Raw genomic sequence first — 25625 nt, 5'->3', positions numbered from 1 at the left:
AAAATCTGTATATTATGACATTGAGGAGTTTATACAAAATCCCAGAGACTATTGCCAGAGACTGAAAATGTCATCAGATGGTCTCAGGACAAGTTCATATCCTCCTTAAGTCTATAACCCACCACAATAAGGTGACTCCTTCAGTAACTTCCATGTGATAGGTCTCATAAAATGTTCATTTCTGACATTATTGCTGCAGTCACTGTGAATTCTCAGTATGTCTTTTAGTGCAACATTTTCATTAGGAGGAATTTCAAGATCCAGAATTAAAGTGTTATGCCTTAAGTCAGACAAAATCTTAGCACCAAATTATTATAGGTGTTTCATTTTCTTGAAGAACTATTCCAGAAAAACCCAGCACTTCTTCAGGGAATGTACTGATAAGAATAAAGAACAAAATAAAGATTGTCACCCATTGACTGTTTCAGATTTTGAATGCTGCTTTCAAGGTAAAAGCTCTTTTTAAAACCTATTTTAGTTTTATACTTCTTATCATCTTGGAAGTCTCATTTATTCATTCATTCTTTTATTCTCTTAAGAAGTGTTTATGGATTACCTTCTCTAGGCCAAGTGTTAAGGAAATAACAATAAATTATAATTTCCCTTCAAATTCTTATCATTCTTCCTCTTTTTTTAAAGCACTGTATTCTATATTAAAAGCAGATACACAAAATACCTGCCCTACTTTATAAGTTTCTTGTGTTCCATACTCTGAACAGCATTTTATAAAATTTTGGACACAATAGATTCTTTTATTTTTTTTGAGACGGAGTCTCGCTCTGTCGCCCAGGCTGGAGTGCAGTGTCGCAATCTCAGCTCACTGCAAGCTCCGCCTCCCGGGTTCACGCCATTCTCCTGCCTCAGCCTCTCCGAGTAGCTGGGACTACAGGCGCCCGCCACCACGCCCAGCTAATTTTTTGTATTTTTAGTAGAGACGGGGTTTCACCGTGGTCTCGATCTCCTGACCTCGTGATCTGCCCGCCTCGGCCTCCCAAAGTGCTGGGATTACAAGCGTGAGCCACCGCGCCCGGCCAATATAGATTCTTAATATTTAGTGGTAGTGTTAGTAGAAAATTAGGGAACCACTGTATTTTTAAATTCCAATGTCCAATGTGCCTTTTCATAGAAGATAAAAAAGAGCTCTGTCTCTCATTTCAGTCTATGTTCTCATGATTCAATCACAATAGATTTCATTTTTCCTGGGGTGCAAATTCAGTCACCACCTTGGTTTACCAATACCCTGCACCATCTAGTGGCCTGAGAAGGTGAATACAGACTACACAGTATATGGAAAGAATTCACTTGTCCTGTTATCTGAGGAATTTCAGGTAAAACATGAGTTCTTTTTAATGGAATCATTAATCCAGAGCCTAATCTTTCTCTATTCTCTTCACTTGCTCCTTTCTTGCTTCCCATTCTGAAGCTTCAAAGAAGCTCCTCTTTAAGTGTACTTTCCCAAGTCACTGCTATGATTTTAACTCAGAGGTCACTAAGTCAAATGCCTACAGGGACCAGACGGGAAATAAATGCTGAGGGCTGAAGCAAGAAAACTAGGAAGTGAGCGGGACTATAGCAAATCGCAGGACAAGTGCCACACAGAGGTCACAGCAGCCCACTGTTGGTGTGTGTGAGAGGCTTGGTTGGCTGATCTAATTTTCAAGAGCCGAAAATCTAGATGTTTATGTAAAATATCCCAATTTGTAAATATTGGAAGAAACAAAACACAATCTGCCCAGGGCTGCCATTAGCAACCTGTGCTCTCATTGGTATTGAATTCAAAGCACTGAAAACACCACAGGTTTCCGAAATGTCCTTGAAGAATGTCAGTTGAGTTCTGTGATCTAACCTTACTGTCAAGGCAAAAGAGAAGGGAAAGATTCTTATCAGGAGTGTGATTTGATGTTGGTCTAATTAGTACATTTTCATTAGTCTAATTAATAGGTTTCCATTCTGCAGTTTTAAAAAAATGTAATAAAGCAACTTTTTTTAGGTAAGAAAGGGGGAGTGAAACAAATATATATTAAATTTTAAAAATATATATTCAATTTTGCTTTTATTTATATAAAAAAATTGGCACTGGAAGGATAAATTTAAAATTAATAAAAGTGATTACCTATGAGGGGTAGGACAAGGGAGAATAAAATTTCTCAATGACTACTTTTAATTTAGTTTTTATTTTTGAACCAGATGAAAATATTACATATTCAAAAATTACAATAAATTTAAAAATAAAAATAAAAACATTAAAATCACATTTTTAAAATTACCTATCATACAGAGAAGTATGATAGGTTGAAAAATAGAGACTGGGCACCGTGCCATGTATCTGTAGTCCCAGTTACTAGGGAGCTCATATGGGAGGGTTGCTCGAGCCCAGGAGTTCTAGATTATGATAAGCTATGATCATGCCACAGCACTCCAGCCTAGGCGACAGAGCAAGATTAAATAAATAAATAAATTAGAAAGCATAAAAATAAAAAACTATAACATTGTATGACGGAAGCAGAATTATAAAAGTTCAAGAAGAAGAAAAGGGAACAATGTTATATTTCTGATAGCTAAATAAATAATCTTGTAACTTAAAGGATGATACTCTTTAAATAGTATCAAGGTGAATGGTATTTATATATATTCCACTGGATACACTTAAGAGTTGTGTGACAGTTTTTTGGTTGGTTTTTTTGTTTGTTTTTTTTTAGGTGGAGTCTCGCTCTGTCACCCAGGCTGGAGCGCAGTGGTGTGATCTCAGCTCACTGCAACCTCTGCCTCCTGATTTCAAGCAATTCTCTGCCTCAGCCTCCCAAGTAGCTGGGATTACAGGCACCCGCCACCACGCCTGGCTAATTTTTGTATTTTTTAGTAGAGACGGGGTTTCACCATCTTGGCCAGGCTGGTCTTGAACTCCTGACCTCGTGATCCACCTGCCTCGGCCTCCCAAAGTGCTGGGATTACAGGCGTGAGCCACTGTGCCCAGCCACAGTTTTATTTTTAAATGCCAATATTTACAATACAAAACTGAAAATTACTTCCTTTACAATTGTTTAATTTTATGATAAAAATTTTGGATGTTAATATAAAACATCAGAGAATTCATATCTTTTTCAAAATTCTTTTTTAGAATGTGCAAACAAGAAAGTTCAAAGACCACTGATCTTGATTTTCCTGTATTGGAACCCACTGGAGTAATTTCTTTGTCTCTGGAAGGCCAAAGTTACATTACATATGATGACTAAGAGGCCACAAATTAGCACCTCTGAACACAACCATATGAATTAGTTTTGGATTAGCTAGCTTTTACTTAGAAAAACCTAAATTTTTAAGTGCCATAAGAACAGGCACCAGCACAAGTACATTTGGATGTTTGTAAAGTAGGTCCAGTATGTGACATAAAGGATGGCCAGGCCTCTGCAGTGAGAGTTCAGGAAAACATCAGACCAGAGGCAGAAAGGATCTTGCCTAAATTTGCCAAGGCCAACCTGCTTGGATCCATCTTGGGACTCATCCAAGTGGATTTATAGCCAAACTGCAAGTCCAGTGGTACAAGGGCTCACCGTACCCACCTGGGTGCAAGGTCCTCAGCATGGGCCCTGGAGGGCCGGGGTCCTGGGGCATGTGAAGACAAGGGAAGCAACTCAAGTTTGAAATGAAAATCTTCTAAACTACTTTTCACCATTCAAATAAAACATTAATTTCATTTAGTCTTGGGTGACTCTAAAAGGAAACTTGAATAACCATTTCTTCTCATTTGGTTCAAATTTTGTCTTTGGTATCCTTATTTACATCCTTTACCGTGAGAAACCCCAGACCACCATGCCTCCCTCACTTCCCACCTGACCCTCTCAAGGCTCTTCACATCACCTATTCTGAACTCTTCTCAAGACTCCCTAGTTTCTGAGGCTTTTCCACTGTGCCCTCTGTCTATCATCAGCAAAATCCTCTATATCCTCAAACACTTCTCTAAATATCTCCTGTACCTTCTTGTCCTAACGCCAACCTGGCTCATCCCTGTGGATGCTGTTGTCCCTGCAGCCTTCCCAGCGCCCTCATACCACTGGAGTGGGAGGTAGGAGAGGGCTCTTCCATGCTTCTTTTAAGCTATTCTTCCTCCCTCCTCTCTAATTCCTCCCCCTGCCCATTATCTTTTTTAAAACTCATGCCCCCTGATGTTGTCACTCACCTTCCTCATTCCTCACCTACTCACTCACAGATCACTGTCCTATCAAGGACTTTAGCTTTTGCTACTGACATTTTCCCCAGCACCTCCCCTGTCCTAAGTCTTACTGTTCTTAATACGCATGCATATAATCTGTATGACAGTCTGTCCTTGACTCTCTTCCAATGATCCTGCCTCCACATCCCTTAGCCATTCACTGCCATGGTCGCATCCCACCCTAGGTTTAATCACTCCTCCATGGTCTCAATTTCATGGATCCCACTAAAATTACCACATTGTTGTGGTCACCCTGCAGAAGCAAGATGGGCTCCTCCACCTAAAATTTAATTTGGATGTTGAGACTGATGATGCTACATTTGCACCAAGAGGGTGTGAAAAGGTTTATTCACATACTGCAGCTTTCTGGGGAGAGCAAGGCAGGCTCCCAAACTGGTTCAAAAATGGCTTAAGAGAGCAAAGAAAGGAGACTATCTTAGGATGTCATGGTGATTAAGGGGTAGGACCACGGTGAGGGCTCTCTCACATGGGCTGGGTCTTGCACGGTTTGAACTCCCTGCTGGCATCAAAGGCATCTAGGCTTTCTTATGTTTGCACAGAGGAAACAGGAGTGGCAGGGCTTCAAAGCTGTCAGCACATATACAAAATTGAGTCAGACTTGCAATATAGATATACATTTAGAGACAGTGTCTCACTCTGTTGCCCAGGTTGGAATATATGGCACAATCATGGCTTGTTGCAACCTCCACCTCCTGGTCTCAAGGGATCCTCCCACTTCAGCCTCTGGAGTAGCTGGGACTACAGGTGCACATCACACTTAAGAGTTGTGTGACAGTTTTTTGGGGTTTTTAGCCATGCTTGGCTAATTTTTAAATTTTCCGTAGGAATAGGATCTTGCTATGTTGCTCAGGCTGGTTTTGCGCTCCCGGCCTCAAATGATCCTCCCGTCCCAGCCTCCCAAAGTACTGGGTTTACAGACATGAGACACTATGCCCAGCCTCAGACTATTACATACCTCCTCTCCTATCTTTCCAGATCATTCTCTCTTTTCCCTAGACTCCTACAACCCGTCAACCCCAGAAGGACTTGCAATTCATTGATCCTACCACCTTTTCACTGTCCTTAACCTCTCCATATCCACTCTTCCCTCTTTAATCATCTTAAGTTCCACGGTGAATCATAATCATGCCCTTGCTTATATCCTCAACTTCCTTGCTCTCCTCTCCTTGCTCTTATTCCTTTAGTAAAATGTGATTAAACAGAATTCTCAGCCTACTCTGGACCTGCTTCCCAGGAGCTAATTATTGCTGGAGAAAGAAGCACACTCATACTAACTTGTCTCACTTAAATTCATGACCATAAACTGAAGTGGGCCCTACATGACACTCAATAAGCACACAATTATTTTCTGGTCCATTGTCTTCTCATTCTCCTAGATGACATTTCACACCTTCTCTTCCCTTTTCACATAATCTTTCCCACCTCCTCCCAGCTGATAGCATTTCTTTCTACATCTCTAAGAAAATTGAAGCAATCAGAAGAGAACGTCCAAAGATTCCTATTTACCATGCCTACCCACCTGCCTGCCTGTTTCCATAGATGAACAGTCTGTACTCCTATCTACAGATGATCCTTCCACTTGTGTGTTAGTTTTCAAACGCTTTTTCCCTCTCAAGGACACCACTCCAGCACTTCTCACTTCTTGTTTCTACATGAATTTTCCCTTTTCTTCCAGATTATTCCCATTAAAAACAATATTTCTCCCCCCACCACTTTCTTTCTCTCTTTTCTTTCTTTTTTTTTTTTTTTTTAAAGAAACAGGGTCTCACTCTGTCACCCAGGATGGAGTGCATTGATGCGATCATAGCTCACTGCAGCCTTCACCTCCTGTGCTCGGCCTCTCTCCATTTTTTTTCAATCTTCTTTTGACTCTGCTTCTACCACCAGTTACTGTCCCAGATTTGGCCTCCCCTTGGTAAGAGAACTTCTCAAAAGAATTGTTTGTATTAGCCATCTCCAGTTTCTCTCCTCTCATTTTTTTCTTAAACCCACTCCAATCAAGTTTTTCCTCTCTTGCTCCACTGAAGGGTTATCAATGGCCTCCACGTCACTAAATCCAACAGTCAATTCTCAGTGCTCACTCGCAGAGGAGCACTCCCTCCTCCTAGATCCACGAGCTTCACTCGGCTTCAGGGCACCTCACTCGGGTCTCCCACTTCACTGGCTGCTCCCTTTCAGTCTCCTTGGCTGGCTCATCCACTACCCTGCCTTAAAGCTGCATTGGTCCCCAGAGCTTCATCCTCAGTAGTCTTTTATTTACACTCACTTCCTCGGTGATCTTAGGCAGTCTCATGGCTTTAAACGCTATCTAAATGCTGATATCTCTCATATACCTCTAGCTTGGACCACACTCCTTAATCCTAGACTCATTCATACACACAACTGCCTAATCAAGATCTCCACTTCAATATCTAATAGATACCCTAAAATGGAACTTCTCCAAAACTGAACTCCTTTTTTGACTCAAACTTCCTCTACTTGTAGTCTTCCCCATCTCTCTTGGTGTTTTCCCCTTAACCTTTATTAGCATTCTTATCCAATTTGATTTTATTGATTACATTTATTATTTATTGCCCCTCTCTCTCACATCCACAAGCGCAAGGATTTTTGTCTGTTTTGTTTATGTAACCCAAACAACTTGAATAGTGCCTGGGTACTCATAAATCTTTATTAAATGAAGGAATGAAACCTCTAGGATTCATCCTTATCTTACTCAGAAATTACCGTCTCTCAACCCAAACAAAATCAATGAAAAATTGGTTTATCTGCAAGCAATAAAATAAGACCAAGTAGTTGTAGTTCCAGCTACATGGGAGGATGGCTTCAGCCCAGGAGTTTGAGTCCAGCCTAGGCAACATGGTAAGATCCCTCTCAAAAACAGAAAGAACAACCACCACAACAAAAATCACCTAGGTTTAAAACCTGTGTCTGTGTGTGGGTTGAGGGAAGGGACAGACATGAAGGTATCTCTTCAGAACAAGGCACCTGAACAAGGCTTATGTAAAAACCAAGTGAGAATGAGTAATGGTTTTCTTCTGGGGAAACCACTTCTCAGAGCAACAGGCCGGAATGAGCTCTAACGGGCCACCAAAACTTTGTTAGCATCACGCTTAAACGTGGTAGGTGCGGTAAAAAGCAGCCAAAAACAACAACAACAACAACAACAACAACAAAAACAAAAAGCTGCTTCTTTCATTACAAGTCACTTGGATCAACAGCTGTTCTCCCACTAGGGTGGCTCTTTTTTCCCTTATTTGGAACTCATTGTCAAACGAAAGACACCACACCCTGTGTTATGTAGCCTTAACCGAGCAGCAGGCCACGTCCCAGGCTCCTTGCCTTCAGGACTGTATTTAATTCGGTGTTTTTGTTTTTGTTTTCTTTTGAAATCAGTGTTCCTGGGTGGGGCCAGGAAAACTCTGAAGCTGTCTTAAAAACAATATAAACCAAAAAAGTCGGAATTTTTTAAAAGTACATTTTTTAAAAAAGTTGTAGGCCGTTAGAAGCGAACTGGAGCGTGGTAAGGGGGGCACCGAGTTCAGCAGCGGGGCGCTCTGTCCGCGTTCGACGCTGAGCCCAGTCCTGGGGGGATGCCCCGGTCTGCGTCTCCAGCTGCGGCAGACGCCCCCTTCCCCCGACCGCCACCAAGGGCGAGGGAGGACGAGCCAGTCCCCAGGGAAGGAGCCCCAAGCTTCCCTTGAATTTCGAAACAACCCGTCCAGACACGTCCTGACTCCAGGAGAAGAGTCCATGGGGAGCGTCGGTGCTGCCGGGGCGGGTGGCGGGACGCGCAGCTGGGCGCAGCGCTGGGAGCCGGAAGCCGGAGCAGACTGCGAGGCCAGCGCGGTCCGGGGGTCGCCGCATCAGCCCGCCAGGCGCACGCCCCAATCCGCGCGGAGTGTGCTACACCCCCGCTGCCGCGGCGCCCCCTCCCGCCTCCGCGCGCCTCCCCTTTAAGCTCCAGGCGCAGTCGATTTGTGTCGGCGGAGGCGAGGTGCGACTCCCCTTTATGGCGGAGTCGGCAGCAGCGTCTCTGACAGCCGCGGCGGCCGGGCGAACAGGGCAGGAAGCCGGGCCTCTGGCCTCTCGCCGCCGTCACTGCAGCCGGGCCGAGGGGAGCGCGGCGCGCGCCGCGGCGGGGGCGGAGGAGTGGGCGGGCCCGGCCGGGCAGGGGGCGGGGAGGCGGGGGGAGGCGGGGAGCCCGGCCGCCAGCGCTCGGGTCCGCCTCTGACTGCAGCGCGGCGGGGCGATGTGTGATTACCATGGCGAGGAGTCTCTGTCCGGGGGCCTGGCTAAGGAAACCCTATTACCTCCAGGTAGGCCGGCGGCCGCCCAGCCACCCGCTGCGGGAGCACCCGGCCGTGTGCCCTGCCGCGCCGCGCGGGACTCGCCCGCTCCCCTCCTCCCTCCCTGGGTCTGCGCCCGCCCGAACCCCGTTGCCCCCTGCCGTCCGGCACCTGGCGGCGCGCCCTCCCCAGCCCCCTCAGCGGCGCTGCCGACGCCCCCCACCGCGGCCTTCGCGGCTCCCGCGCCGCGGCCAGCCGGGCTCCAGGGCCCGGGTCGTCCCGCCCGGGTTCGCCCTCGCATCCTGAGAGCCCCGAGACGTGACCTGGGTACGACCCCGCGCTCCGGGCAGTGCCCCCAGCCCTGCGCCCCTCCAGGCGGAGCTCGACGGGCCGCCTTCTCCCTGGTGTTTTCGGGGCTTTCCCCCCCTCCCCCGTGGGCCCCCGCAGGTCGGCTGCCCTTGACTCAGTGTCTTGGGTCTTAAGTCAATGGTAGGAAAGGTGGTGTAGCATTCCTCCGTATCTTAGAAAATTATGACAATTTGTCAAACCAGTGTTTCCCCAGACCCCAAAAAGCAACGTATGCCTCGTGCCGAGCCCCTTGGTTGGGTCTTTCCATCACACCCAAGATTTAAATGGGAGGTGGAGATCGATAAGCCTGAACCAGGCGGATGGGTGTTTGCTTTTTAAAGGAAAGGGGCTAGTGGCTGGTCTGCGGATCCCAAATACCCTAGCAATGCAAACGTAATTCTCAGTCATGTCGTGTGTACTGTTCGCGTGTTAATTTTTCATGATTTCCCGTTCCACCCTCTGTTCCGCTGCCAGTCTGTGCCTTGGAACCCTACTACTGCCTAAGTGTACTGTTTGGTCACCAGGGGGACCTAGTAGACACCGCGAGTAGCTGAGCGCAAATCCATCACTCCGATGGAAAAACAACTACAAATCAATGCCTTGCGTGGGTCAGCAGTGTTAGCCAACGCTGCATTCAGAGGACAGTTTTCCTTTACCGCTTACATTAAAAGGCCTAAAGGTAGATGATTTGGGGTCAGCTGGTGCTTTTATAAATTATGAAAAAAGTTGAGAAGGTAACCATCATGAGGCAAGTAAATCTTACATTTTTGTTTGAAAATTGTATGTGTGAGTCATTACCCTGAAATGAGTGATGCACTGCAAATTGGAAGCATGATTTGACAAGCCATGATATTAAGCGTGTACGAATAAAACTGAGTCTTTGTAGCAAGCACCACCAATAGTAATTGTGCCCTTGAGTAACACTCTCACAACCCCTCCTAGAATTCAACCCAGGCCAGGTACCTCTGTGTAATCTTTTATGTGAGTTTAAAAAAAAGCTTACCGGCCAGGCGCAGTGGCTCACATCTGTAATCCCGGCACTTGGGAGGCCGAGGAGGGCTGATTCCTTGAGCTCTGGAGTTTGAGACCAGCCTGGGCAACATTGTGAAACCCCGTCTCTACTAAAAATACAAAAAAAAAAAAGTTGGGTGGGCGCCTGTGGTCCCGGCTACTCTGGGAGGCTGAAGTGGGAGTATGGCTTGAGCCCGGGGGCGGAGATTGCAGTGAGCTGAGATCACGCCACTGCACTCCAGCCTGGGCAACAGAGTGAGACCTTGCCTCTTAAAAAAAAGAAAAAAAAAACAGGCCATGCGCAGTGGCTCATGCACTTTGGGAGGCCGAGGCGGGCGGATCACGAGGTCAGGAGATCGATCGAGACCATCCTGGCTAACATGGTGAAACCTCGTCTCTACTAAAAATACAAAAAGTTAGCCGGGCATGGTGGCGGGCGCCTGTAGTCCCAGCTACTCGGGAGGCTGAGGCAGGAGAATGGGCGAACCTGGGAAGCGGAGCTTGTGGTGAGCCGTGATCGTGCCACTGCATTCCAGCGTGGGCGACAGAGCGTGACTCCGTCTCAAAAAAAAAAAAGTGTTTTACTATGGAAATTTCTATACATTCAGAAAACAGAAAACAATAATGAACTCTTATATGCCCATAAGCCATCCTCATCAGTATTTTATTTCATTTCACCTCCCCCACTCCCTCTTCCAACCAAACTTATTTATTTATTTATTTATTTATTCATGTATTTATTTATTTAAAGACGGGTCTCCTTCTGTTGCCCAGGCTGGAGTGCAGTGGTGCCATCTGGGCTCGCTGCAGCCTGGACTTTCCAGGCTCAGGTAATCCTTTCACCTCAGCCTCCTGAGAAGCTGGGACTGCAGGCGCACACCACCATGCCCAGCTAATTTTTGTAATTTTTGTAGACACGGGGTTTCGCCGTGTTGCCCAGGCTAGTCTCAAACTCCTGGGCTCAAGCACTCTTCCTGCCTTGAACTCCCAAAGTGATGGAATTACAGGCATGAGCCATCAAGCCTGGCTGAACCAAAGTATTTTAAAGTATACCTCAGGCATCACATCATTTCATCTAAGTACCTCAGTATGCATTTCTAATAGATAAGGATATTTTCAGACATAATCATAATACCATTATCATGCCTAACAAAGTTAATAACAATTTATTTTTTCCCACCCCCTTCTAGATACGCATCAACCTGAGATTACTAACTAAATTTGATTTGCCATGGAGTGGGTTTACTGTGATTTGAATGGGTCTCTCTGCAAAAAGCAAAACAAAAAACCCTCCTCTTATCGGCTCATTCATGCCACAAATTCTTCTTATGAAGGAACTAGTTTGATTTCATGTTTTGGAAGAATGTCTTAGAATACAGATGTCTGGTTTAAGTAACTTTTCCTGTGAATGAATGTATTATTTTAATTTAGAGTGAGAGTATAACTATTCAGCAGGTATAAGAGATCTTGTTCTGTTTGAGGGTAGGGGAAGGGTAAGAGTACAGGAAGAAGTTGGATTTATTTCACAGATAGAGGGAAGAGATGGAGGGCCAGGAAGAGGAGAGAAAGGTTGCAGAGACCAGCTTTGTATACTTGCAGTTTTGCTGTTTGTCTTTAACTGGATGGGGTCAAAGACCAGTTATGTCCTGAGGTGTTCAGGCCTTAGGAGCTGTAAGTTCCCTTTTTTCTGCAGTGTACAGGAGAAAACTTTTAAGCAGTCAGCTTACTTGTAAAGGAACTTCATTCTCAGTATTTTTATTAATCCAGATATCACTGTGGCATTTGGTAACGCTTTTGGAAAATTGTGGCATTACACAATTAATGATATATTTTCAGCCATAATAGACATTCATGAGCTAATGCAGGCACCTAATCACTGTTTATAGCTTTGCTTGTATAGCAGAGGAGATTCTACTGCCTGTGAAGAAAAGAACTTGTGTGGTATATGTGTACAACAGAATACCCAGCAATAAACTGAAATGAAGTTCTGATACACACTGTAACATGGATGAACCTTAAAAACATTAAATATATGAAACCAGTCACAAAAGATCACCTATTATTTCATTCATATGAGATGTCCAGAATGGGCAAATCTATAAAGACAAAAAAATAGATTAGTGGTTGCCTGGGGGGGAAATGGGGAGTAACTAATGGATACGAAGTGTTCTTGAGGGGGACGGAAATGTTCTAAAATTGATAGTGGTGATGGTTGCCCAAGTATGTGAATATACTAAAACCTACTGAACTTTATACTTTAAATGAATAAATTGTAGGATATGTGAATTATTAGTATATCTCCATAAAACGTTAAAAAAAAAAATAAATGAACCGAGTTTATCTCATGAAAGTCGTCCTTCTTCTCTCTGCCTTTTGCTGCAGATTCCACCAAGGTCAGCTTTTTGTTGCAGGGAGCACTTCTTCCAGGGGAGCTGGGCAGGCACACTGTTAGTCTGTGCAGCCTCTCGGTGGGCTAGAAGGACTTGTGACCTGCCTGGAAGGGCCAACAGACGTTTACCTGAGCAACAAGCTTCTCATGGCAAGGCATCTTGCCCAGAGCAAGCAAGCTAATTTACAGTTCCATGTTTTCCAGATATTTTGTTGAAACATTACTTGGGAAATAACACTTCCTGGACTGGCTGAATGATGCAGCACATTTAACAGAGTAGAATCCTGCCTCTGAGATCAGAAACTGTGGGTGTATTAACTGCTTAAACCATTTTTAGGCAGTATTTTCTTCCATGTGCCATTATGGTGCATACTACTTGTGGCCTGCTTGGGTGTGATAACCCAAAATGACACCTGCATTTGTCTGTTTTTAGCAGTGTGTTTTCTACAAACTAGGATCTAGTTTGTTTAGGGTTTACTCATAGTCTGAGTGAAGCTGATAACATAGCAACCCTGTAATTTGTTGGTTTTGGTTTAAAATACCTTCTTCCTTCTCACTGTCGTTAAGTCCTGAGAGAATGAAAGTTAAGACAATTCAGCATAATTCTCTGTACTTAGATTATACACATTTTCCATTCCAATCATTCTGCCTATGTGTTCTGTTGCATATGAAAAGTTGGTGCAGTTCTAATGGAATTTGAAGTCCCATATACTTGGGTCCTTTGAAGGTTTTCAAGCCGTTTTGCTTGTAAAGGGCTTAAAGTTTTAGAAGTATCCTCTTGAAAATGACTGCTCTAGCAATTTCAGTATGTGTTCAGTAGGGTTGTTATGAGTGAATAGGTAGATGGCATGTTCTAGCTAGGGTGTTTGCACTTGTTTAACATTTCTGATACCTGGCACTTTGGCTCATATTAGTACAATTTTTCAAACATGACTGCTGTGGATGGTTTGGTTCCTTATGAGTTAATGTGGATATTTTGTGAGATTTAGTGCCAGACAGGGTTACTGATACAGATTAACTGGTAATAGTAGTAATGTTGCCAAATACTGTAGTAAGAGTAATATGGCTTTTTGCCCATTTTCAGTCTCCAGGATTATTTTAAATCTAAGGGTAATTAGAGCGTATGGTTGTTCTCTATCCTCCAAAGACAGTAGAGGGAGAAGATCTGTAGTTTGTATAGCTCTCATTAACTTTATTAGACCTGCTGTTCAGAGATTAGCTTTTGCCTTTGCCTGAAATTTAATCTCCAGAACTATGATTAGCTTTCTGAGACTGGTATGTGTACAGAGAGCCACTTGATATTACCATTGGTTGCTTTTGAACCTTTGTTAGAAGCTCAAAGAAATGGTGAATTCTCAGGCAGATTGCATCCTTACCACATTTCTTTCGGACTGGACCATACAGTAAAAGTGTTTCTTCATTGTAGTCTTCTCAGTGCCTCAGATTTTTTTTTTTAAGTTAAAGACTTAAAAGTTTTTAGAGCCATTTTAAGTTCACAGCAAAATTGAGAGGAATGCAGAGAGATTTCCCATATACCCCTTGTCCTGACACATGAATAGCCTCCCTCCTTTTCTTTTCTTTTTTTTCCCCTTTTCTTCTTTTCTTTTCTCTTCTTGATACAGAATCTCCCTCTGTCACCCAGGCTGGAGTTCAGTGACACAGTCATGGCTCACTGCAGCCTCTACCTCCCATACTCAAGTGATCCTACTGCCTCAGCCTCCTGAGTAGCTACAGGCACATCCCACCAAGTCCAGCTAATTTAAATTTTTTTTTTTAAGAGACAGTGGTCCCACTGCATTGCCCAGGCTGGTCTTGAATTCTTGGGCTCAAGTGATCCTCCTGCCTTGGCCTCCCAAAGTGCTGGAATTATAGGAATTAACCACTGTGCCTGGCCCCTCCCCTATTTTCATTTTTTTTTTCCTTTTTCTTTCTTTTTTGAGACAGAGTCTCGCTCTGTCACCCAGGCTGTAGTGCAGTGGTGCAATCTCAGCTCACCGCAAGCTTTGCCTCCCAGGTTCATGCCATTCTCCTGCCTCAGCCTCCCAAGTAGCTGGGACTACAGGTGCCCACCACCACTCCTGGCTAATTTTTTGTGTTTTTAGTAGAGATGGGGCTTCAATGTATTAGCCACAATGGTCTCGATCTCCTGACCTCGTGATCTGCCTGCCTTGGACTCCCAAAGTGTTGGGATTACAGGCGTGAGCCACCGCGCCCAGCCCCCTCCCCTATTTTTAACATCCCCCACATAATGGCACGTTTTACAGTTAATGAACTTACACTGACATATTGTCACCCAAAGTCCATAGTTTTACATTAGAGTTCATTCTTTGTGTTGTACATTCAGTGTGTTTGGATAAATGCATAATGACATGTATCCGTCATTATAGTATAGAGTGTAGTTTCACTGCCTTAAAAATCTGTGCTCTGCTTATTCATCCTTCTGTCCCCACTGAGCCCCGAACAGCCACTGGTCTTTATTGTCTCCAGAGTTTTGCCTTTTTCTAAAATGTCATCTAGTTGGAATCATGTATTAGGTAGCCTTTTCAAATAGGTTTCGTTCACTTAGTAATATGCATTTACGTCTCCTCTATGGCTTTTCATGGCTTAATAGCTCATTTCTTTTTAATGCCGAATAATATTTTGTTGTCTGGGTGTACCACAGTTTATCCATTCACTTACTGAAGGGCATATTAGTTGCTTCCAGTATTTGGCAATTATGAATAAGGCTGCTACATAAACATCTGTGTGCAGGTTTTTTTGTGGAGTGCCCCAGTTTTTCATCTTGATGGATTATAGTATTACTTTGTATTCTCCATAAAAGTTTTCTTTTTTTGTAGCAGTTAGGTCCATTTTAATGTTTTTATTTTGCAAAGTTGTTTCTAAAAACAATACTATGTCATCCTGTTAAATACCATCATTTTACATTGTCTGACTGAGGAGGTGAGTTGTTGTCGGCTGGGCACGGAGGCTCACGCCTGTAATCCCAGCACTTTGAGAGGCTGAGGCAGGTGGATCACTTGAGGTCAGGAGTTTGAGACCAGTCTGGCCAATGTGGCGAAACCCTGTCTCTACTAAAAGTACCAAAAATAGTCGGGTATGGTGGCATGTGCCTGTAGTCCCAGCTACTTGGGAGGCTGAGGCAGGAGAGCTTGAACTCGGGAGTTGGAGGTTGCAGTGAGCCAAGACCACGCCACTGCACTCCAGCCTGGGTGACAGAGTGAGACTCTGTCTCAAAAAAAAAAAAAAAAGAAAGAAAGAAAAGGTAAAGTGTTAATATTTTTAACATATCCATTTCTTTTCTTTCTTTCTTTCTTTTTTTTTTTTTTGTGAGACAGGGTCTTGCTCTGTTGCCCAGGCTGGTCTCAAACTCCTGGGTTCAAGTGGACCTTCCCACCTTGGACTTCCAAAGTGCTAGGATTATATGTATGAGGCTACTATGTCTGGCCGTATTCATTTCTAGATGTTCAAATAATTTGCAAATAATTTTCCTTTAAAACCTTTTAATCTATGAAGTATGTGAGTTTAGAAAACCAAGATATTACAATGTGCATGTTTTAATAAACCAAAATATTAGTAAATGAATTTATCTTTGAAAATAAGTAATTCCTTTTTTGTTGTTGACTGGGTATTTAATGAAATTAAATAGTTATCTTTCTTAGGTGTGATCATGGAATGGTGTCTGTTTCATTTTTTGTTTTTTTAAATTATGGTCAAAAGCACATAAAATTTGCTGTCTTAACCATTTTTAAGCGTATAGTATAGTAGTATTAACTATTTTATGCACTTTGTGCAGCAACAAAGATCTGTGTAGCAGATCTCTAGAACTTCTTCATCCTACACAAGCTTGCCAGAGGTCACGTCCGCAGATCACATTCACCCTTGCCAGAGGTCAGGGCCCCCGGCCCTTGGCGGTGGGCCAGAAGCGTGATTTGGCCTGCTGGAATGCATGCCCCTAAACATCTCTAGACTAGAGGCAGTGTCCCCCAACCATGGAGGCCCTCCATCACCATCCCTGCAGCATCACCACCCTCCAACCTCCATGTCCCACCCTGGCGCTTCCATACCTGAGTCGAAACTCTACCCATTCAACGACTCCTCATTTCCTGCTGCCCCGACCCTTAGTGACCACATTCTGCTTTCTGTTTCCATTAGACTGCTTTACACTTCATATAAGTGGAATCACACAGCATTTGTCTTTTTGCGACTGCCTTATTTCACTTAATATAATGTCACCCATGTAGATTATGACAGGATTTCCTTCTTTTTTAAAGGTGAATAGTATTCCATTGTATGTATATTCCACATTTCTTTTATCCATTCGTCAGTCGATGAACATTTAGGTTGCCTCTACCTCTTGGCTATTGTGAATTGCACTACAATGAACATGGGAGTGCAAATATCTCTTTGAGATCTTGCTTTCAATTTTTTGTATATCCAGAAGTGGGATTGTTGGATCACATGGTAATTCTATTTTTAATTTTTTTAGCAACCTTCATACTGTTTTCCAAAGTGGCTTTACCCATTTACATTCCCACCAACAATACACAAGGGTTTCAATTTTTCCACATCCCCATCAGCACTTCTTTTCTTTTTTTTTTTTAAGAGTGACCGTTCTCATGGGTGTGAGCTGATACCTTATTTTAGTTTTTATTCACTTTCCTCATGATTAGTGGTGTTGAACATCTTTTCATATGCTTTTTGGCCATTTGTATATCTTCTTTGGAGAAAGTTCCTTCTTGATTTGTTGTTTCAGACTGATATTTATTCAACAAGGTTATGTGTTATTGTGAACAGAGTTCCCCCTTCTTAAGAACAGGGTAAACATGTTTGAAGATATTCTTCCAAGTGAGATTTTAATGTATTAACAAGCTTCTGAATTAGTACATCCATTTCAGATGTAGCATAGTATCAGAGTCATAGACTATTATTAGATCTTAGTGCTAGTGCCACAAGTTTTACTCCCTGTCCCCCATTGCTTGAAAATTGGGGCTCCTTATTTATTTTAAATCTAGAATGTTGATCAGGCTGCCATCCTATGTACCCTTCATTGGATCCTGTATTTTTTTTTTAAAAAGCCATAAAGGATTTTTTTTAGATTATGGGGAAATTTGAAAATGGACTATATATTGGATAGTAGTATTGTATCAATGTTAAATTGTGCTGTATGGGATAGTGTTCTGGTTTTTAGAAAATATAAGCTGTAGTGTTTTTTTCAGGCAAGGTCTTGCTCTGTTGCCCAGGCTGGAGTGCAGTGGCGTCATCATGGCTCAATGGTTCACTACAACCTAGCCTTCCGGGCTCAAGCGATCTCCCACCTCAGCCTCCCAAATAGCTGGGACCACAGGCATGTGCCACCACACCTGGCTAGTTTTTATATTTTTTGTAGAGACCGGGTTTCACCATGTTGCCCAGGCTGGTCTCGAACTCCTGGGCTCAAGCAGTCGGCCCACCTTGGCCTCCCAAAGTCCTGGCATTACAGGCATGAGCCACTATGCCCAGCTGAAACTAAAGCCTTTAGGGTAAAAGGTATCGTAATGTCTGTAATTTACTTACAAATAGTTCAGGAAAAAAATGTTTGTATACACATATACAGAAAGCAGGGTTTCTTAATCTCAGCATTATTGATATTTTGGGCTGGATAATTGTGTGGGACTTTGTGTTGCAGGATGTTTAGCAGCATCTGTGGGCTCTACCCATTAGATGTCAGTAGCATTCCCCCAGTAGTGACTATCAGATATGTCTCCAGACATTTGTGTGTGTGTTTTTTTTTTAAAGAGTGGCCATTCTCATGGGTGTGAGTTGGTATTTCATTGTAGTTTTAATTTCATTTTCCTGATGATAAGTTGTCCTCTGGGGGGCAAAATCATCACAGTTTAGAATGCCTGATACAGAGAAGGAGAGGGTGGGGGACGGGGGAGTATTTACATACATTTAGGAAGAGTGAAAAGGCAAAGAAATTAGAACAATGTTAGCAGTTGATAAATATAGGTAGGTATATGGTATAAGAGTATTCATTATATTAGTCTTTTAAATTTTCTGTAGGTTTAAACATTTTCAAAATAAGTTTGGGGAAAGTAAATTAGACTGAATTTTATAGTAATTGAGTATGACTGGAAATGTATGAACTCTGTTCAAAGTTACATCTTTTAATAGAAAAATGAGATTTGACAGAGCATATTTGAAGTCAGTGATTAAAGAAAGAGTATTAGTTTTCCAGTGCTCCTGTAACAAATTACCACAAATTTAGTGGCTTAAAACAACGCCCATTTGTTTGTACCCTGATCTCAGAGTTTTGTTAACTTAGAAGTCAGGGCACAGTGTGACTCAGCTGTTTCTCTGCTCCAAGTTTCACAAGGTTGAAATCAGTGTCACCAGGGCTGAGTTTCTTTCTAGAGTTTTGGGAATGATTCGGCTTCCAGATTCTTTCCGGTTGTCAGAATTCAGTTACATGTGGTTGCAGGACTGAGTCTCCATTTCCTTGCTGGCTGCTGGCTGGGGATTGTTCTCACCCTGTAGAGGCCACCTGCATTTCATGGTTCATGGTTCCCTTTCTCCATCTTCAAAGCCAGCAACTATGGGTGGAGTCCTTTGTTTCACATCTCTCTGCCTCCCTCTTCTGCCTCATCTCACTAACTCTTCTGCCTTCCTCTTCTGCTTTTAAGAGCTCATATGATTACGTTGGATCCACTCAGATAATCCAGGATAATCGCTATTTTAAAGTCATCTGATTAGTAACCTTAGTTCCACTTGCAAAGTCCCTCCTTCATAGCAGTACTTGGATTAGTATTTGAAATAACCAGAGGGTGGAAATGTTGGTGGCTATCTATAGAATTCTGCCTCCACAGGAAGATATAATTGAATTCTAATAGTAAAAAAAAGTAATTATTTCTTAAAATATTTTGTTTCTTTCCTATTAGTATTAGGTTTAAAGGTGGTACCAAAGAAGAGATTTTTATAAGAGCTATGATTATATTAATCCTTCTGGCAATAACTATGAAAGGAGTCTTGGATATTTATTAAAGGAAGGAAAATGAAAATAGCTGTTAACAATTACATTTGGAAATACTTGTTTTTACCATGAACACTATTCTTTTTTGTTTGTTTTTTTGAGACAGGGTCTCCCTCTGTTTCCTAGACTGGAGTGCAGTGGCACAATCATAGCTCACTGCAGCGTCGTCCGATGCTCAAGAAAGCTATCCTGCCACCTCCCAAATAACTTTTGAATGCATCATCTCATCTTCATTCTTCTGCTGTTACTGTAATTCACATCCTCCTTTTGTCTAATTAGGCCCATTGTAATAGCCCAGTCTAACCCTTTCAGATCTATCCTCCGCATTGCTTCCAAAGTAATTTGTTAGGTTTCCCTTCCTGCTTGTGAAATCCTTCAGTGGCTTCCCATTGCCTTTAGGAGTCTATGCAGAGTTCTGAGCACCGCTCTTCATTTCTTGCCCCTTCCTATATTGTTGTTACATTACTGCCACTACCAGCTCATACACCATTTGCTCTATCAATCCTGAAAAACTTCGTTTCCCAGACAACATGCTCTCTTTCATGTGTCAACGTGTCTACCCCACCTTTCCTCTTTGCCTTAGAATGTCCTTTCCCCATTTGTTCTCCATACCCATTCATCTGGTTTATTGTCTTTTTTCTTGTCCTTTAAGTCTCAACTCAAAGAGGAAGTGACCTTTCAGTAATCCCTCCTTAATACTCCACAGTTTTGGTATACCTCTTCTGTGACCCAAACTGCGAGTGCATGATACCTGGCATGCTCTTCTCTTAAGCACTTAGAAGACTGAAATGTTGTCAGTGGTTTCCATATCCTTCTTCCATCCCAGACTCTGATCTCTTTGAGAGCTAAAATGTTAGTTCTCTCTGTCTTTTGTGGCTAGGGCAGATCAGATGATGAAAAAATATTTGTTGAATGAAATGAATTAGCATTCATACTTGTAAATATACAGAGTTTTATAGAACTGATTAGATAAACTAATTCCTTATCTGAAAGAATGTGTACACAGCAAGTCAAATAGTATAGAAGAGCTTATGATACAAACTATGTTTCTCCTTCCACTTCATCCTGCCCCTAGCTTTATTCCCTAAAGGTAGCCTCTCTTTAACTATTTATATTTTTGGATTTCCTGGTTACTATGCCTCTAACTTCTATAGCTATATCTCTAAAGAAAACTGTACACATCCTGGGAAATGCATAAGATGCTTAATTAGAGTACTGAAAGAAATTATTGCTGGGTGCGGTGGCTCACGCTTGTAATCCCAGCACTTTGGGAGGCCGAGGCAGGTAGATCACCTGAGGTCAGAAGTTGGAGACCAACCTGGCCAGCATGGTGAAACCCTATCTCTACTAAAAATACAAAAAAATTAGCTGGGTGTGGTGGTGGGTGCATGTAATCCCAGCTACTCGGAAAGCTGAGGCAGGAGAATTGCTTAAACCCGGGAGGTGGAGGTTGCAGTGAGCTGAGATCGTGCCATTGCACTCCAGCCTGGGCAACAAGAGCGAAACTCCGTCTCGAAAAAAAAGAGAGAATTATTTGAAATTTTACGTATTGTATACTTTTTTGGAAAGTATATTAACTTTATTAAGTTTTTTAAGTTCCCCAAATACTTCCTGGAGGAAGGTGAAGTTCTAATTTTGGGGGTGGGAGTGGGAGGGTAGAGAAGTGGGTAAGAAGAATGTCAAATCATTGGTTCTTTATTTGTATGCTGCTTTTAAAAAATGAAGTTAACTAATCCCAGCACTTTGAGAGGCCGAAGTGGGTGGATCACCTGAGGGCAGGAATTCGAGACCAGCCTGGGCAACATAAGGCAACATAATGAGACCCCGTCTCTATTTTTTAAAGAAAAAAGTTAATTACCTTTTTAAAAAAGTTTAAAAAAATTATTTTTAGTTGACACATAATTGTACATATTTTTGGGGTACAATGTGATATTTCAATACGTGTTCCATTCCTGCCACCACCACCTCATGTACCATTTGCTCTAGCAATCCTGAAAAACTTCCAGTTTCCCAGACAACATGCTCTCTCATGTGTCTACGTGTCTACCCTACCTTTCCTCTTTGCCTTGGAATGTCCCTCCCACTTTCTGTCAGCTACACTTTTATACTGCCAAAGTTGGTAACATTTATATTTTTTCCTATTGTACAACCAAGTCTCCATGTAAGTATAATGATCAAATCAGGATAATTAGCATATCTATCCCCTTAAACTTTTATCATTTCTTTAAACTGGGAACATACAAAATCCTCTCCTAGCTATTTGAAAATATGCAATAAATTATTATTAACTAGAGTCACCCTACAGTGCTGTAGAATACTAGAACTTATTCCTCCTATCTACCTGCACTTTTGTATCTGTTAACCAATCTTTAGCTATTCCTCTCTCCCCCGTACCTTTTCCTACCTCTGGTAACCACCATTCTACTTTCTATGAGATCAACTTTTTTAGTTTCCATATATGAGTGAAAACATGTGTTATTTATCTTCCTGTGCCTGGCTTGTTTCACTTAACATACTGTCCTGCAGCCTCATCCATATTGCTGTGAAAGACAAGATTTCATTGTTTTCTGTGGCTGAATAGTATTCCATTACTTTGATTGTTTCCTATCTTGGCTATTGTGAATCGTGCTGCAGTAAACATGGAAGTACAGCTGTCTCTCCATACTGATTTCCTTTCCTTGGATAAATACCCAGTAGTGGGATTGCTGCATTATATGGTAATTTTGTTTGCAGTTTTTTTTGAAGAACCTCCATACTCTTTCCCATAATGGCTGTACTAATTTATATTCCCACCAACTGTATATAAGAGTTCCCTTTTGTCTGCATCTTTGCCAGTGTTTGTTATTTTTTGTCTTTTTGGTAATAGCCGTTCTAACTGGGGTGAGATGATAGCTCATTGTAGTTTTGATTTGCATTTCCTTGATGATTAATGACATTGAGCATTTTTTCTTATCCTTGTTTTGACCATTTGTATGTCTTCTTTTGAGAAATGTCTGTTCAGATCATTTGCCCAGCTTATATGCTTTTTTAAAATATCTTAAAATATTTATTTTTATATAAGAATAACTGATGATTTTCTGTATTTTGATGTATTATTATAAGTATTTCCCCACCTTGAAAAATGCATTCAAAATTATTTTTAAATACTTAAAACTTTTATTTTTGTGTAACTTACAATATACATATAATAGATGAGTATAGTCACAGTTTTACATAGAATAGAAATAACTAAATATAATTATATTGGGGATTTGTGCTTATTACTATTTTCCTGAAAGGATTGTACTATCAAAAAAATTTGGAGATCACTGCGCTACATAATAGACTTTTATGTCTGTGTGTGTTTCTTTTTTTTTTTTGAGACAGGGTCTCACTCTGTCACCCAGGCTGGAGTGCAGTGGCGCAGTCTCGGCTCACTGCGGCCTCAACACGGCAGGCTCAGGAGATCCTTCCACCTCAGCCTCCCAAGTAGTTCGGACCACAGACAAGTGTCACCAGGCTTGGCCAATTTTTGTATTTTTCTGTAGAGGCAGGGTTTCACCATGTTGCCCAGGCTGATCTCAAACTCCTGGGCTCAAGCAATCTGCCTGCTTCAGCCCCCAAAGTATTGGGACTACAGGCATGAGCCACTGGGCCCAGCCCACCTCTGCTTCTTGATTATCAAGTTTAGTTAATATTTGCTAACTTGGTGTTAAAAAATGAATATTTAGTTTTCTCACATCATTATCCCTCTCCAGTGTTTGATAGTTGTAATTTTAATTTAACTTATTCTGTTGCTTAACTTGGTAACCTCAGAAATAACAACTGTTTCTTATTTCATCCACTTTTGACAGTCTTTCTTGACTCTCCCCTTTTTTTAGAAGGGACATGAGAACATGTGCTCCTTTTTCTACCTGTTTTTTCCTCTCTTCTACTTCCCACTTTCTGTCAGCCACTTTTACTTTTACGCTGCCAAAGTTGATAACATTTATATTTTTTCCTGTTATACAACCAAGTCTCCATATAAGTTGAATCTTAAATATGAAAACTATAAATAATATTATATTATTATGACTTGTTAATTCTTCCATAAAGGAAAATATCCCTTATAAACCTGAAACCCATTGTCTGCAGCTTATAGTTATTTTCCTTTTATTATAGGAAGCAAATAGAATTAACAGACCTCAACAATTGCCCCTTGTTATTTAGCACATTACTACAAGGATTTGTCCCTTCCCAGAAGCTAGACCATATTTCTGCCAGTAGGGAAAAGAACATGTGATGTTTGTAAATTCCCTACTAAAAAGTCCCTTGTATTTAGAAATCATGCTTGCTTGCTTTTTGATGTTTCTATTAAAAAATAATAACTTAAAACCTAGCCTTTGGGATCCCTAATGAAGTAACAGAATTATGATTTGAAATCACTGTCCATCGGCCACAGTTTCTCCCCTGAGCAGTCAATATGCAGTATTTGTCTTTTGCAATAATTACCTGGTTATACTTAGCTGCAGAAAGTGGACATTTCTTCTGTCCAAATCCAAGTGAACTGAGCTTCTTCTGGAGTTCTGGACCATTCAAATAATGAAAATGACTCTCACCTTCAGGGAGTTAATTGCAGGAAGGAACTAGGTATCATTTGATTATGTGTTTATAGAAAATAGAAGAGGAGTGAGATACTTTTGGCCAGTCTTTCTCTTAGGATCCTGAAGTTTATGTCTTGAGACCAAATACATCAAAGTTAGTTCTTGCCTAAGATGAAAGACATTTCTAATTTTAGTACCCCCTAAAATATGATTCTATAAATATTATTTAGTGCAGAGCCAACTCTATATTAGGGCTACTTTTTCTTCTTGCTAGGGCCAGGGTAGTGACCCTGGGCTCTCAAGACTTCAACATTAATAGTAACTGGATCCTCTTTTCTCACACTCTATCAGTTCCTTGTAATCAGGGTACATATAAGCTTGTTTCCTGTTTGAAATGTAGCTTTTTAATGCTATTTGTCTTTTTTCCTTCCTTTTTAAAAATTTTTGCAGGGAGTTTCTAATTGCCTTCTTTTTCTGGCACAATCTTCCTTTATCATAGCCTTATTTTTTCTGTACTCTCACTTATATTTCATAATCTGTGGTGGAATCCTCCTTCATCTTTTTTTTCTTCTTACCAGAAACCTCCCTCCTCCATGCTTGCATTCCCGCGGTGACTGGATGCTTTTCTAGGCCTACTACACAACTGGTTTCCTAGAATTTCCCTCTGTTTTTCTCATTGGTTGGTGTCACTGTTCTCAGGACCCTAAGTCTTTCCCTGCCCTAATCTGTGCCATCTTCTTCTTTGGCGAGGATGTGTGGGAAGTAAACTTTTCGAGTGCTTTCATGTCTAAAACTGTCTTTGGCCAGGCATAGTGGCTCATGCCAGTAATCCCAGCACTTTAGGAGCGCAAAGCAGGAGGATCACTTGAGCCCAGGAGTTTGAGCCAGCCTGTAGGGTTTTGCCATGTTCCCTAGGCTGGTCTCAAACTCCTGGGCTCAAGTGATCCTAATAGAAAAATTAGCTGTGCTTCCAGCTACTCAGGAGGCTGAGGTGGAAGAATCCCGTGAACCCAGGAGGTGGAAGCTGCAGTGAGCCAAGATTGCACCACTGCACTCCAGCCTGGGAGACAGAGTGAGACCTTGTCTCAGAAAAACAAAACAAAACAAAAGCTGCCTTCATTGTACGCTAGTACTTGTTCATAGTTGGGCTCAGTGTAGAATTCTGGGCCAAAAATAATCTTAGAAAATTTGCAGATGCAGCTGCTTTGACTTCTGATACCCCCGTTGCTGACAAGAAGCTAGTTTGATTATCAATCCTTTGTGGGTGACCTGTTTTTCCTGTTCAGGATCTCTGTTTTATACTTTTTATTTTGAAGTTTCCAGAGAAAATGTATAAATAGGGGTCTTTTATCAGTTGTATGGGTACTCACTGAACCCTTTAAATCTTAAGACTTGGATCCTTTCTCAGCTCTGGGAAATTATATTATTTGTTGAGTAGTTTCTCCCTTCCTTTTCCTGTTTCTTCCTTCTAGAGCTCTTCCTAGTCAAATGGTGGACCTATTGGATTGGTTCTCTATGTCTTTTCTAGCTTCTCTATTATTTTCATCTTTTATTCATGTACTTTCATTGTTGAGTTTCTCAATTTTATTTTCCAGATCATTTGTTGATTTTCCTTTTCTAACCACTTTTTAAACTCTAAGGATCTTATATTTAATTTAAAAGTCATTTGTTTCTTTTTTATGGTTTCCTATTCATAGTTTATGTGGATGCACCATCCTCTTCAGTATTTTGATTATAACAATTTTATTTTTTAAATGTTTTCTTATGCTCTGTAATTGTCTTCATTCCT

At 41.8% G+C, this 25625-nt stretch overlaps 1 protein-coding gene across 3 annotated transcripts in view; it reads left to right on the top strand.

Annotated features, from left to right (window-relative positions):
- Nucleotides 1-8406: 8406 nt before the first annotated feature.
- DIPK1A (divergent protein kinase domain 1A) overlaps nucleotides 8407-25625 on the top strand; it is a 126731-nt gene continuing 109512 nt past the window's right edge. For 2 of the 3 annotated variants that reach the window (XM_063625513.1, XM_063625514.1), the window contains exon 1: nucleotides 8420-8547. In XM_063625513.1, coding sequence (XP_063481583.1) covers nucleotides 8494-8547 — 54 coding nt within the window. In that variant the 5' untranslated portion in view covers nucleotides 8420-8493. Of the gene's footprint in view, nucleotides 8548-25625 lie in introns of all 3 variants that reach the window. The other variant, XM_063625512.1, reaches the window with a different exon arrangement.

The sequence above is a fragment of the Symphalangus syndactylus genome, chromosome 12, assembly GCF_028878055.3.
Source record: "Symphalangus syndactylus isolate Jambi chromosome 12, NHGRI_mSymSyn1-v2.1_pri, whole genome shotgun sequence".
Classification (NCBI taxonomy): Eukaryota; Metazoa; Chordata; class Mammalia; order Primates; family Hylobatidae; genus Symphalangus; species Symphalangus syndactylus.
The sequence above is the reverse complement of the archived record's forward strand: the minus strand, read 5'-3'. Positions and strand labels throughout refer to the sequence as shown.